This window comes from Dermacentor albipictus, chromosome 1 (assembly GCF_038994185.2).
Source record: "Dermacentor albipictus isolate Rhodes 1998 colony chromosome 1, USDA_Dalb.pri_finalv2, whole genome shotgun sequence".
Lineage (NCBI taxonomy): Eukaryota > Metazoa > Arthropoda > Arachnida > Ixodida > Ixodidae > Dermacentor > Dermacentor albipictus.
This window is the reverse complement of record NC_091821.1, coordinates 68,661,401-68,674,999: the sequence shown is the minus strand read 5'-3', so window position 1 is coordinate 68,674,999 and position 13,599 is coordinate 68,661,401. Positions and strand designations below refer to the sequence as shown.

The window sequence follows — 13,599 nt, the reverse complement described above, 5'->3', positions numbered from 1 at the left end:
TGCACACAATTTTTAGGGATGATCATGCTGCTTGGTACTGTGTCGTTCTGTGTCGTTGTTATTAATAGGTAATTGCTATGTGAAACTTTGATTCGTTTGGTGTTTATTTTGCTCTTAAGAAAGTTCCTGCCCTGAGTAAAACTTGACAAGCACTAAAAGACTGAGCTCAACTGTGAATATAATTTGCGTGCGCGGAGACCGTCATGAAGGGTTGTCAAGTGAAAAAGAATAATGACATCTTTCCAATTTGTGGAAAGCTCGAATTTAGTGCACGACTAGCTCAGCGTAGAACAGGGCGAAGGATAAATCAGCTTATTATGCGGCAGCTGATTCGGCAGTGACAAGGCTATTTGCAAGGCTATTTGGTAACCTCACGTATATTGGATAAAAGTATCTCAGCCTTTTCAAAGGCCATCCCAGAGGAGCGTTCACCGCATTCAGCGACAATATGCAGAGAAGCCTGACACCAGAAAGGGGTCGGGTCGACTCTAATTTTAGCAAGAGCTCGCACTTTAGTATTATGCAGATCCTTAAAAAAACTTTCAGTGCGTTTTCAAAAGTTTCTTCATTGGAGCTTTTATTGGCGAAAATAAACAAATACTGCATAGACTCGCCCTCGGGGTCTTCGCTGGCAAAGAACTGGCCAGAATTTACTATTTGCCTTCGTTGTTTTTGCTGTTTCACATTGAGCGACTTTATTACGAAGAATTTCTATCCATCCGCAGGTCCAGATGAAGTACAGTGATCAAGCATCAACATGAAATAGCTTGTTGACTCATGACGTAAAGCCTACGCCGCGACAGTGCGCGGCAGTACGCCATGTGGTGCCCGCGCGTGTCTCAACAAAGAAATAAGTGATGCTATGCAGATTCAGAACACGAACGACGAAGGCATAAGCACACGCGATCACTTCCTTGTACTTTGTCCTTTTAGAACGTCAAACGAACCTACAGACTGCCGTCCCGATCTAGTTTAAAACTCGATACAAAGCAGACTAGCCGTTTCTGTATTACTGTGTTGAACAGTTCTCCGGAAATGTGAGCTATTTCCGTTGCCCGCCGCGGGCGCCCTGAAAGCCAAATTCGTCGCGAGTGGCGCCACGCAGGAAACAACGAAGGCGAATTGAGAGGTGATGCGGCATCCGAGATAATCATCCGCCGGTCCAAACGACCCCTTTCAGTCGCCTCTTGCGACGTGATATTTTGCAAACAAGCGGATAAGATCAGAAGCGTGCGCTGAATTATCTATAAACAAGGCATATAAATACATACATTCGCATAGACAAGAGAGAGAGAGAGAGAGAAGAACGGGAAAAGACAGGAAGGCTGACCAAAGGAGAAGATTACGCTTGCTACTCTACGCTGGGGAAAGAGGGGAGTGAGAGGTGATGTAAGAGGAAAGTACAGAGAGAAAACGAAACGTATGGGAAGCACAACATGCGAGGGCAGAGAAAAAAATTATTAAAAAAAAAGCGAAAAGAAACGCTACTGAGAGCACCTTGAGGTCGTAATAAATATGAATTCGTAGAATGTGGAAGCACACTATAGCACAGGATCTCACGTTTGCGAACGAAATAGCGGGCCTGGGATCAGACACCAATTCTACACTTGAGCTACAATATTCTACAACAAATTTTATTCAAGTCGTTCCAGTGGTTGTCTTGTGAAAGCATTTCTACGTTTTACATGTACTGAAGAGCGAAATCGGAGTTGGCCCCGAGCTTTCTTTTAGCCAATACTATTCTGGAAATGTTTGAAGGAGGCAGAGCAGGACTCACTGACAGTGTCCGGCGGCAGGGAGCCGCACAGCTTCTGTCCGTCGGGCAGCAGCAGGTAGTCGTTGAAACAGTCGGCGCTATCCTCGAGGTCGAAGTCGTCCAGCGTCAGCCGCAGCGTGCACACGTCGCTGCCCAGCTTGCGCACCGTGAACTTGCACGTGCCGAAGTTTGCGTAGTCGCTCGGGTAGTTCGGGCTCAGGATCCAGCCTTCGGCGCTGTCCACCGTCGAGTCGCACGCACCCGCTGCGCGGTGGGCGGCACGCGCGCTCATCTTTCAGCGCAGCGTGTCGCTGAGAACCGCCGCCCGTCGAGCTCGGCGACATTCTCGGCTGCCGGGCTCGGCGACGGTTGTTCTCGTTTCCTCAAGCGATGTTCGGACGCGCCTCATGGAATCACATTTACTTATTGGCCCTTTCTTACTGGGAATGCTGTAGTTCGTGTCGCGTTTCAGGAAACCGTTAGGTAGATATACATAGGAGATTCTGCGGGAGCATTAGAATGCCAGCTTGGTTAAGTTGGTACTGGCACTTTTATAAATCACATGCGGGCGAGGGCAAAGAGACAAGGAAATGTGCCGATATGTTTTTTTTTCGTTTTTCACCTTGTTTTTCGCGTTTTCTTATCGCTTTTCTAAGTGCTCTATCCCCGTGTTACCCATGAAAAGGGTCCTTAGGTAGTTTCAACTCACAACCGAAGTTCGTTCCATCTGCATTTGGCCACGGAGTAAAGCGAATATCTCATGGAACGCATTTTCGCCAAAAAATAAAACTATTGCGCGGCATAGGAGAGGCCCATCTCATGGAGAAGTTATGCGCTGAAAATACGTTGAAAATGCATTCATTCTGCTTGCAAGTTGAGAAGAGAGGGCAGGACTTGCGCGCTTGTTTTCTGCGCTCTCCTCGGTTTATCGACTCACTCTCGGTTTAGCATGACAGCAGCAACCTGTCACGAGTTTATGTAAAAGCCCGTTTTCATGCCACCAGGGTGTTTTGAAATTCTTCGCAGCACTAACACGGCCGCTAAACAGGCCTCGAGTCACGAGGTTAGGAAAACTGAAAGTTCCGTGAGAACGTCCTTCGACGTGCGCTGTTCTTTCGCGTTTAGACTGGCCAAAGAGTCTCGACTGCAAACGCCTTCATACTGCGTTATGGACGCACTATGAGCATTGGTGAACAAAAAATACTATACTGCTAAAACGCACAAGAATTGTGTAAAGCATGTGATGGCTTGAGCAGAGAAGGCGTAGGGGAAGGCGAGTAGTTGTTGAAAGTTCGGAAGTATGCTGTATTCTTTGACTGATTACCAAATTGAATGCAATAACTTTAATTTCTGTGATGCATTTGTTGTGTTTAGTTTTCAGAACGTACTGAATTTCCCGTATAATCTAGAACACTTCGTAATTACGGCATGCAGCAGCGAAGCAGGAACTGGGCCGGGATTTTATAACGATTTTGTGCCACTGCCACTTTTCCCGCTTCTTCAGTTGTGAGAGGGGCGTTCCGCCCACGTTATTAGTGGGATCAGCTGGCCTTGAACGGTGGATGATAAGAGCAGCACGTGATCGAACGGACAGAATCATCACATTATATCAGACCCGGTATCGCCTGTCGTTCACGATATCAGCCATTTACGTTCGTATTGATGTCTATTTATTCTTGCAGCCCGCGTTATGGCGCGCCTTACCATCACTCCTTCTTCCTTGATATTGGAAGACGTTTCAGTTTTATTCAAGACTTCTACTGAAAGATTGGTAATGTTGTATCCGTAGTTGCAACAGCTCTGATGATGCTGCATACTGTGTCTCACAATTTCATGGCAACGCAGCTAAGGCTGCCCTGGATATACGCGCATCTGCATGACGTTAGGGACTGCGCGCCAAAACGTAGTTCGGATTGTGCAACGTGCGTGGCACAGCACGTTCTTCGTTCTAGGATGATTTATGCCCTGAGACTGACCTATCTTACGCCCTTATCTTCAACAACCTCGGCCCTTATTACGTCTTTTTGTGCAGTGCGTACGGGTAGTTTACGCCGTAAATGACAACCTATCAGCGACGAAACAAAACAAAACAAAACAAAACAAAACAAGCAAACATAAAACAAAGCGGGTAAATTGCCTTTCTTCATAAGGTATCCTGAAAGAATGTCGCAGGAAACTGTCTTTCTTTATATCGTAGCGGCGCTACTATCGCTTCCAAAGCAGGCGAAGAACATGGGCTCACGTGCAAGTAGCGCGAACATAGAACACGCTAGCGCGCTCGACGTGAGCGGCCGCGGTGTAGGCCGCTCCCGAGATCCCGCGGCACCTTGGCTGGCTGGCATAAATAAACTGTGGATACGGCTGCCTCTTCGTGCCGCCTTCCACAAATTAATGACCCGGACGAGTGAACCTAGCCATGCCAACGTCAACCTACAATATATATCCGCAGCGTTTACGTCGACGAACGCTAAAAGCGTTAGTTTTACAGACAGCACCGTAAGATGCGAATGCCGCGGTGCCAAGTGCAGCGTGCACTTTACAAGGCTTCCTATTCACTTGCGCAAAGCAACAAGACAAGGTAAGAAAACCGTGAAGCTGAATGTTTCAGAATTTTCGCTCGAGAAAACAGAAAATACGCCTGCATCTTCAGCTGACGCACCAGGTTTACATAGCACTCGCACAACTGACAGCTCGGAAATTTTCGTTGTACAGAGGGCAGCGCTGTGGCCTGCCAATAAGGCACCGCGGTGGCTGAGAAGGACGTTCTCTCGACTCAGCGACCTCCGCTATAGACGGTGCAAGCGCACGCTCTTGCGCACTGCTACCGCTCGGTGGTACACCGCGCCAGCACAAAACTCGGCTGCAGGGAAAGCACGCGCACAGCAGCGGCCAAAAAGAAGGAGGGCAGTGTTGCTCCGTCGCTCACCTGTCTTGTACCTGTCAAGGTCCCCGGCGGCCTGCAAGAGTGGGCGAGAAAGAATGACCCATGAGTGGACAGGCGGCGGGCGACGACGTCTCGATGCCCACGGCTGCACTCTAAGTCGCGCCCCGGCGCGGCCATCACTTTTCCTCCACGCATTCGAGAAAAAGTGGGCGAAGAAAGTGTGCTTGCTCGCTGCGGCGACGGCGATGCTTTTGCGAAATCATTGTCCGCTCGCGCGCCTCTTTCCGCGCTGGAAACACATGTGCCCAGGGGTCTCAGTGGCCCAAGGTCGGTGTGCGCGGACGTGTGGAACGGCGCGCGGATGGCACGCACCTTCGTCGCGCGCCACGGGCCCGGACATTTCGTGAGCCGATGCCGCTGCGTGCCTCTCGCGGGAAGGAGCTCGTGAAGTATGCGCCCACTTCTGATGCAGCTTCAGTGTGCTTATTTGCCTGGTTTAACTCGTTTAGCCTCTTTTATGATCTGGAATCGAAAAGCGTCGTGCAAGTTGCCATGAACCAGCCACGGAGGCCTCGATAAGCGCGGGTCTTCCCATTCTACCTGGCCCCAGGAAAAAAAAAGAAAAAAAAAAGAGAGAAAAGAAAGTCGCATAAATACGCTACAAGCCGTCGACAAGCTCACTGCCACCAGTGTTGCGACAACGATATCGGGATGGGGCTCGTATAGAAGCTTTCGATAACTCGTTACCTTTTCGGAAAGCGAGCATTGCTTGATATACTAAATACGCAGATGGCACCAGTAGTCTCTGATGGTGTAAACAGCAGAATCTGCATTTTTCATGTGCTACTAAAGCTAGCGACCTCATCCCTTTCCGCAGTTTGTTTTTCGATCAAGCACTACAGCATGACTAAAACCTCTGAAGCAGCATTATACGCGTGTTTTTTTTTTCATCTATGCGTTGAAAAGCTGTTGACGAAGCTGCTTGTAACTATAGGCCGGATATTTTTACTTCCTGACCACTGCGGTCTTCACTTGGATACCACTACAATTGTAGGAAGCTTAGCAAAGAAAAAAAATCCGTTTGGACGGACAAGTCAAGGAAACACGTTGCGCCGAAACAATGGAAGCTAGCGAGGACAACACGAAGCAAGCTTTTATTTAGCTTGCTTCGCGCTGCAGAAACTCCGAGCATGTTTCGTGCAGCTCTCGGGCCTGCATGACATCAGCCTTACGTAATGCGGGCTGACGCATTTTCTTGTTAGCCGGTAAAGATTCTGTCGAGGCGTCGTAACTTGTCTGTTTTGAACGTTTGAAGCACAGGTGAACATGTAGAGTTTCCGCAGCCGTTTTCAGCAGATGAGAGCATGCAGCCATTGCAGCTGTTCTCTATACTGCGTTCCGAACGTGCCGACTGACGGAGGCGAAAAGGGACAAACATTCACAGGAATCGGCCAAGAAGGGAGAGTACCCATTCAACAGCTGCATCTCGCATACACCCCACAGAATAATATTAACCATAATAATAATGAAAGAAGGGAGCGGATCATGGTGAGAACTGAATAATGAGCTCCCTCCACCCCTCGCCCCCCCCCCCCTCCCACACACACACGCACACAAACACACTTCGGAGAAGATAAGCGATAACCATAGGTTTAATAGAGAAAACTGTAAAAAGAGGGGCCGACGATAGCTGATTTTTGACGAACTTTTTTGTGGTCCGCAGAGGTTGAGCTTACCTTCAAACTCGCAGACAAGCGATACCGTAGAGCTCTGACAACATGAAATTGTTGAGGGCAAAATAACGAACGTTCCCTGCTTCGGGCAGAGGGTACCTGTTATCCTGTGTCAGTAGTCATTGATTTGGATGTGATAGAAATGATCGAAAGTAGCGTCCATAGCAGATCTCAGTTTATCCTCTTTCTTCTTTCAGCTTCTTCACGTTTACATTGCAATTCTCCCTTCTGCTCTTTTGTCGTAGGCTTTGGCAGTAACATTGCGTCTACTTGTAATGAAATAGGCAAGATATTAAAAAAGGATAACTGTACTTTGCAATGCAGAAAGAATTCGAAGCGCACGCATCCATAGAAATTGAAAAGGCCACCAATTTTCGTTAGGTGACACAAAGAATACCTGCAAGTCAGTCCCGGCGTGGTTTTGTGGCGTTCGTTTTCTCACTCAGCTGATCCGAGTTCGAATCTTATGGCGTCAACTTCGTTTTACATATGTTTTTTGCGTGACTGATGGCAAGACGGAACTCATACCACGCTAGCCATGGTTTCTCGTGCACACACCTGAACCTATAAAAATCCTCTATAATGAACCGCTGCACCATTGAAGAAATGCTCTGCGCACTAAGTTGAGCTTGATAGCCGGCCGCTCGCTGCAGCGGATGTCTAACCATGTTAGAGCCCTTTAATGAAGGAATCTGTCATAGCTGTACTCGAGCCTTCGCCACCTAATACCTGCCACTTCAACTGCAGCGTATAGGTTGAGAAAGCGAAAATGTGACAATGACAGCATTTTTTGAAAGCAAGGCGTCTACTACTAGAGGATTTTGGTGCCCCGAGGAGGCGCAGGCTATATCTCCGTTTCGACATGCGTTAAACGAAAAAGAGGAAACGAAGAAAAAGAATGACACAAAGATTGTGGTTTGAGACAGGCTCAAGACTGAAGCAGGGTTTGGGTACGAGTTAGTTGGTATTCCATTGCGAACATCACTTACAGCGCGTACATATATAGACAATGACCAAAAGAACGATGAAGACAAGCGCTGTTTTTACTTCAAACTGATTTTTATTTTGAGTTACACGCATATATACCGAGACACTAAGACAAAAGTGCCTCCCCTCCGCCCCCCCCCCCCCCAAAGAATAAAAGCGACGTGAGTATGCATTCAAAATTCAAAGAAAACATGACCACCACCTTAAGATGAACGAGAGCGCATGTGCGATCTCTAAAAACAACAGAACAAGTTATTTATCTGCTAATGCAATTGACGGCTTACTAACCGGGTCACCTTCAGCGGTCGCTGCTGCTTCAATAATTAGTCTAGTGCATTCATTAGGATGCCTAACTAAGATAGTGGCTTTTTCAAAAAAGCGGAATACAGCCGCATTGTGCGCAATGTACACCTAGAAACCCTTCCCGCCCTTTGCGCACTTTATTGCTATGTTCCTGCAACCTAACATTGAGACATCTACCTGTCTTCCCTATATAAGACCGGCCGCATTTCAGAGGTATCTTGTACACAACACCTCTCTAACAAACTGTATACTTTTTTCTATGATTGATATTGCAAGACCTATACAGCGCTCGTCTTCGTCGTTCTTTTGGTCCCTGTCTATGTACGCGCTGTAATTGATGTTCTCAAGACTGAAAAAGAGCCAACGAAATTTCCACCATTATTTGAATTAGCGACAGCAGGACTGCATAGTTCGTGCGTATTTAATTTCATTGAATAGGCCGAAGCCCGTCAGCGCTAAGCGTGCGAATGCGTTGTAATTTTTCGGCGATAACGGGAATAACTGCATAAAAGGACTGACAACTGCGCAGAACGTGTCATGAGATGTTGGTCGAAATGAAATTATCATGATTTACAGCAATAAAATCGATAATTACTCTCCAAATTGAACTAGGAATTGCAATTTTAAATTCGCACAGAAAGTCCCAGAAACCGGTAAGTGGCGTAAAGTGGCGGTGAAACCTTGACACTTCAGATCTATAGTCTATGAAACTGCTGTACACAAGTCTGCTGTTATTATGTGCCGCATATTTAGTGTGTCAAATGTGTGAAAAGTGTGTCTTTATGTTACATAGGCGTTCACGCTTTCTCCTATGCGTATTAGGAACTAAAAAAAAAGAAAAGGTGCACGCTAACGAGTGGCGCTGCCTTCGCAGAAACTGTTTCTGTCACATGGAGGGAGCCATCGTTGGGGCATAAATTTGGAAAACTTTAGAAAACACCAACATCAGAAACATCAGCTTGGTAAATGAAATATTACGCTTTTACAGCTAGCGACTTCACTTGTCGTCAACTTGCCCCCAATGCCAAATCGCTATCGCAGTCAGCTATCACTGTTTCCAGCGTGTTTCTGCACAGGACTGCATCCTCATTTCAGATTTAAAATTTTGATAAAAAATGTTCCACCGTGTTTTCGATGTTACTACTGGATGATTGGACACTCGTACCGGCAAGCTTTCTGTTGCGCAAAAAAAAACTACAACAAAAAAAGACGCGGGTACCAATAAAATTGGTTGTCAGTCCCTTTAGGCGCCACTGCCTCATTGAAGTCTTTTCCAGCAGACTCATACGCCTGCCGAGCAAGTATCATCGTAGCCGACTGCCATCTCATTCACCCGAAGCCTTGACGAGGCAGGCTTATACGGCTCAAACAGCGAATATTCCGATTCTTCTGCTAATGTTCAATCAGCGTGCATGTCAAACGCCTGACGATAAGCCCATCTCGACAGTTCCGCATTGCTACTGAATAGCGAATTTTATCTCCGTCTCTCGAAGCGCTCCAGCCTGCTAGTTCACATCGGTTGTCCTTAGTGGCGCTGAAAGCTTCGATATTTCCTTCAGGTATTGATGTCAAAGACGAAAAAGGCGGCCTTGTATTACTCTGCAGATCTGGCGCAATTCTCGCTTGCGTTATAGGTTTTCCTGGACACGTGCGTATTAAATTATTGCACGTGTGATCAAGGGACCTGATAAACAAAGACGTCAACACGCCTAAATACATACCCAACGTCAACCGCGCTCACTCTTTCCCGTTGTTTAAACTTTTATTGACACTATAAGCAGAAACGGCGCTCATTCAATTTACGTATAGAGACGGAATTCAGAGGCAATAGATGCGTTCCGTGCAATTACGTGACGAAACAGTTTAAAATGTCATAAAAGATGATAACAATATATTGTACAAACATGCCATATTATGTATGTCTTTCCAAGTCCATCGGTGTAGGTTGCTGTTAGGTCTGTAGGCTGCAAGGAGATAAAATATTAATGTAGCAATATTACTGGTATTAGAACCTCTGCAACCCATTGCAGTTGCTGTTCCTCAGCACCGATTTGTTTTAGCTTCTTGAATAGATTTTATTGTAGACAACTGAATGGGGAATCGTTGCGGCGAGTAAATGCGTTTTGTAACGCACGTACGGTCTGATTAACGTGGATGCGTCTCCGCGTGGATTGGCCTCGTTTTAGAGCTGTTAGGTGACCCAGTAAACAAGAACCGCTTGATTGGAACGATGTGCAGGTATTTAGCACAAGACGTGCTGCACGCGCCATCTTTACTGCTAGCAGGAGCGTTCTTTTTGTCAGAGAAAAAAAAAAGAGGGAGCCGCTTTTGGTAAATGTATTGAATTAATTGAAAATTCAGGCTGTGACGACTTTTCGTATGAGAAACTGCAATATGCTGTGTTCTATGGGCGAATTTCGTCGTCGCAATGTCGATAAAGAGCACCAAACGCTTGGGGCTTGAATATGCGCTTGACTCGTATGCCCCTATTGGTAGGAGATGCAAGCAGTAATCATCATTCACAGAAATATGTCCGAAGAGAAAGAACACGCTTAAAAGCCAGCTACCACTAAGCAGTCTAAAAATTTACCCTGTATATACAATTGAAATCACGCTACGACCAGAGACCACGTATGACGAGCCTTTACATATTCTACTAGTCTCAGTGACACCTCGATGTTTCGAAACTAGCATTAAATGAGGCTAAAGACTAGTGCATTGAGACAGTACTCCAGCAATATCTGATAACCTGATTTGCAAGCGACCAATAAGCTGCACACAAATAAAAAGGAAGGGGAGAGACAGGGGAATTAGCGAGTGCACTCGAAATCGTATTAGAAAACAGCGTCATGCCTTGCTCTGACCTTTATGTTTAATAGACTCGTCAAGGAGGCTCGTATTTGAAATGGGTTAGTCTTTTTCATACGTTTCGACGAAGGCCTTGATTCGCAGACAGAAGCGACTGCCTTGTTATTCTTTGCCAGATGGCGAAGAAGCGAAACGAACTATTTGAATAACAAGCAGTTGTTGAATAAAGGAATTGTCACAATTTTGTTTCATATCTCTTAGTGAGTGAAAGGAAGTTTCTCCTACGCGGCATTAACACTCAGCAATGTATACAAGCTTTCTTCACAAGTTGACGTCGTTGACTACCTTTGTACCCTGCAATTCCACAAATTTTGGAAATGTTCGCGACATGATGCAGGTCTTTTTGCTTTCCTGATTAGGTATTTTGGATTCGTTCTATTGCCTTCTTGATACTGAAGGGGACGTGAGTATATCTGAAGCCTCTTTCCAGAATACGAGTTCGACTTGGGCATATCGGCGTGTGCTTAGTCTTCTGGTAAAATGCGTAATATGACGTTGCTGCTGAGGCTTCTGAGTTAGTACTTCAGTCTACAGTAGTACACAGACGGTTGGCCAAGTAGCCGTAATCATATTACGGTTCGCAAACAGAACATTCCTTTTGTCCACCCTTTTGATGGACAAAGGAGTAATACTGCTATGGTCGTCTAAAATTCAACCGAGGACGTGTAAAGAAATTCATCCCCATATGACGGCAACACGTAGCATGCTGTCTCCTTATTCGCGGGGAAAGGTGGACAAGAGAAAGCGAGCACCGCGTTCCAAGTACAAGTACTGACGTGTGCCTCTTTATGATAACAATGTCAAACTGTCAAAGAGTAATAATCGTAAAATTTGTCTCGCTAGTGAAACGTTCAAGCGTTAGCCGCATTGTCACGGGGACCGACCTAGTCGACTCGTCAACCGAGGTGTACGACAAAGGGACATATTTCTTAGCCTCACGCTTACCGGTTAACCTACGTAGCCGGTCACTCATACAGACTCTGTGGCGCAAGCAAGGGCACGTGCTACACACAGGTACGCCTACCATTGCCACTTGAAGCACGCAAGAAACGTCAGCCCATTGATGGCGTTCAGAAGAGAGAGTACAGGCCGCGGGTGCCACGGCATGCGCCCGTGGCCTCAGGCATGGCACCCGCGCCGCGTTCACCAAAAGCCACTTAACGGGCGCGTTGTAACAGGTGCTCAGGCCGGCAGGAGTGTTTCCTCCGCCGCCGGCCAGAGGAGCGACTCACCGCAGAGTGCAGGGAGCCGCGCAGCTCGATGCCGGTGGCGTTGAGTGCGGCCGCGGCGAACCGCACGAGCAGCAGCAGCGCTAGCCAGGCCGTCTTCGCACGTGCCGCCAGCATGTCCGGTGAGCGTCTGTGGTCCGTCCTGGACGAGGCCCCGTGTCGAGCATGAGCGCGCCGAGAGCTGTGGCCGCTTTCCGGCGCCTATTCATCGCCGCGCATGGCGGGTGGGGGGAGGGGGGGCAGGCCTCTCGCTCGACGGTCGCGCGCGCGCGTCGTCACCAGCCAACTGGTTCTCCTTTGTCTCGCGCGCCCGAGGCGGCAAAAGGGCGCTTCCAAGACGCGCGCGCTGCTTCAGGGCGCCTCCGTATAAACGCCTCTCATGACGGCGGCCGGCCACGCCGCGCTTGTTGACGCGCGCGATTCGCGCCGGCTGCGTCACGCTCCATTGCTAATGGCTACTGCGCGCAAACAGGCGCCGCAGGCGTCCACGGGCACACTGTGCAACCACGGCAGGAACGCCATAGGCGTGGCTTAAGCGACCGGAGGCTCTAAAGCGAGACACGAGTCAGCGCCCGTTGAGTCTGTCAGTTGCGCTCTCATGCACAGAAGCCGAGGGGCGTGACACAAGACGAGTGGCTACGGTTTCACTACTATGTAATGTTATGCTGCCGCAAGTAGCTCGATCTTCTAGACGCCGGAGGGAGCTTGTAACTTTTCTTCGGGGGGGGGGGGGGGGGACAGGTTGGCAACCTCGTCTTCGACGTCAGCGCTCAAAGAACAGGTGTCACTGTGCGTGGCTCGAAATTTTAGATAACAAAAGAGTTGACAATACTCTGAAAAGGAAATATAAACCTTTTCTGTAGCGTGGCACTATTAACGTAGAACAGGCATGCCAACACAGATGAGACAATTGTAAAACAGGGAGGTGTATACGAGCCCGGGAGCAAAGAAACGGCGTAACCTAAAATATTATCCAGCGAGCAAGGAAGTAGGAGGAGGAAAAATAGGGAGGTTAGTGTAAAGATAGACTGGCTACCCTGTGCTTGGAGGTTATGTAAAGTGACAGCAGAGGCAAAATAAAATATGAATAAGAAAAATATTTGTGCGAATAAATGCGGCGAGATGCGCTACAGCTCTTAAAGTGTCATGTCCGCTAGTCCTCAAGAAGCGGAGGCTCTTTTTGGAGACTTTTAGGGCTTACAAAGTTCAGGGTGGTTTGGACAAACGTCCCAGAATTTTCTCCCCTGACAAGGGCCGCTCGTCCAGTTTGTTAAACGCAGTCCACAGCCCTTTTCTGGGCACACTCAAGTGAGTGCAGTTACAGAGGAAACGCCCGATCGTCTTCTCGCAGGCGCAGTTGTCGCATGTAGAGCTGTTGGTCATTCTGTCGAAGAATGAATTTATGTATGCCACACCGACCCACAGGCGGCACGGTGGAGGGGGAGGGTTAAAGAAAGGGAGAAGGCGGGGATGTTAACGAGAAAAGTGTTTGGTGAACTACCCTACGCTCGGTAAAAGGAAATGGAAACTGAAGGATGCGAGAGCGAGGGAGGAAGGAAAGACGCGGCGAATTCATGCATGCGCGCGGACGGCCCCACCCAGTCAAAAGCGTTCACACGGGTCAGTCCCAGTCGCTTGGCAAGAAGCACAAAAATCAATAGTTTGCATCGACGTCATCGCGGCCGCCATTTCGAGGTAATAACACGTCAAAAAGCTACGTATGCAAGAAACGTGATGGCGCGACAGGCGATCGACAAATCGATAACAGTGATAAAGCTGGTGTAAAACGGCAACCGTCAAAAAGCAAAACAGCGCATGCGCGATAACAGGGTGCACTGA

At 47.9% G+C, this 13,599-nt stretch overlaps 1 protein-coding gene across 4 annotated transcripts in view; it reads right to left on the bottom strand.

Moving 5' to 3' along the window:
• LOC135906715 (cubilin-like) overlaps nucleotides 1-12,109 on the bottom strand; it is a 52,913-nt gene extending 40,804 nt beyond the window's left edge. The window contains exons 1-3 of one of the 4 annotated variants that reach the window (XM_065438299.1): nucleotides 11,764-12,109; nucleotides 4,683-4,713; nucleotides 1,778-2,020 (exon numbers count right to left, since the gene is read on the bottom strand). In XM_065438299.1, coding sequence (XP_065294371.1) covers nucleotides 1,778-2,020; nucleotides 4,683-4,713; nucleotides 11,764-11,877 — 388 coding nt within the window. In that variant the 5' untranslated portion in view covers nucleotides 11,878-12,109. The remainder of the gene's footprint in view (nucleotides 1-1,777; nucleotides 2,021-4,682; nucleotides 4,714-11,763) is intronic. The other 3 variants (XM_065438298.1, XM_065438300.1, XM_065438302.1) reach the window with 3 other exon arrangements.
• Between the last annotated feature and the right edge of the window lie 1,490 nt (nucleotides 12,110-13,599).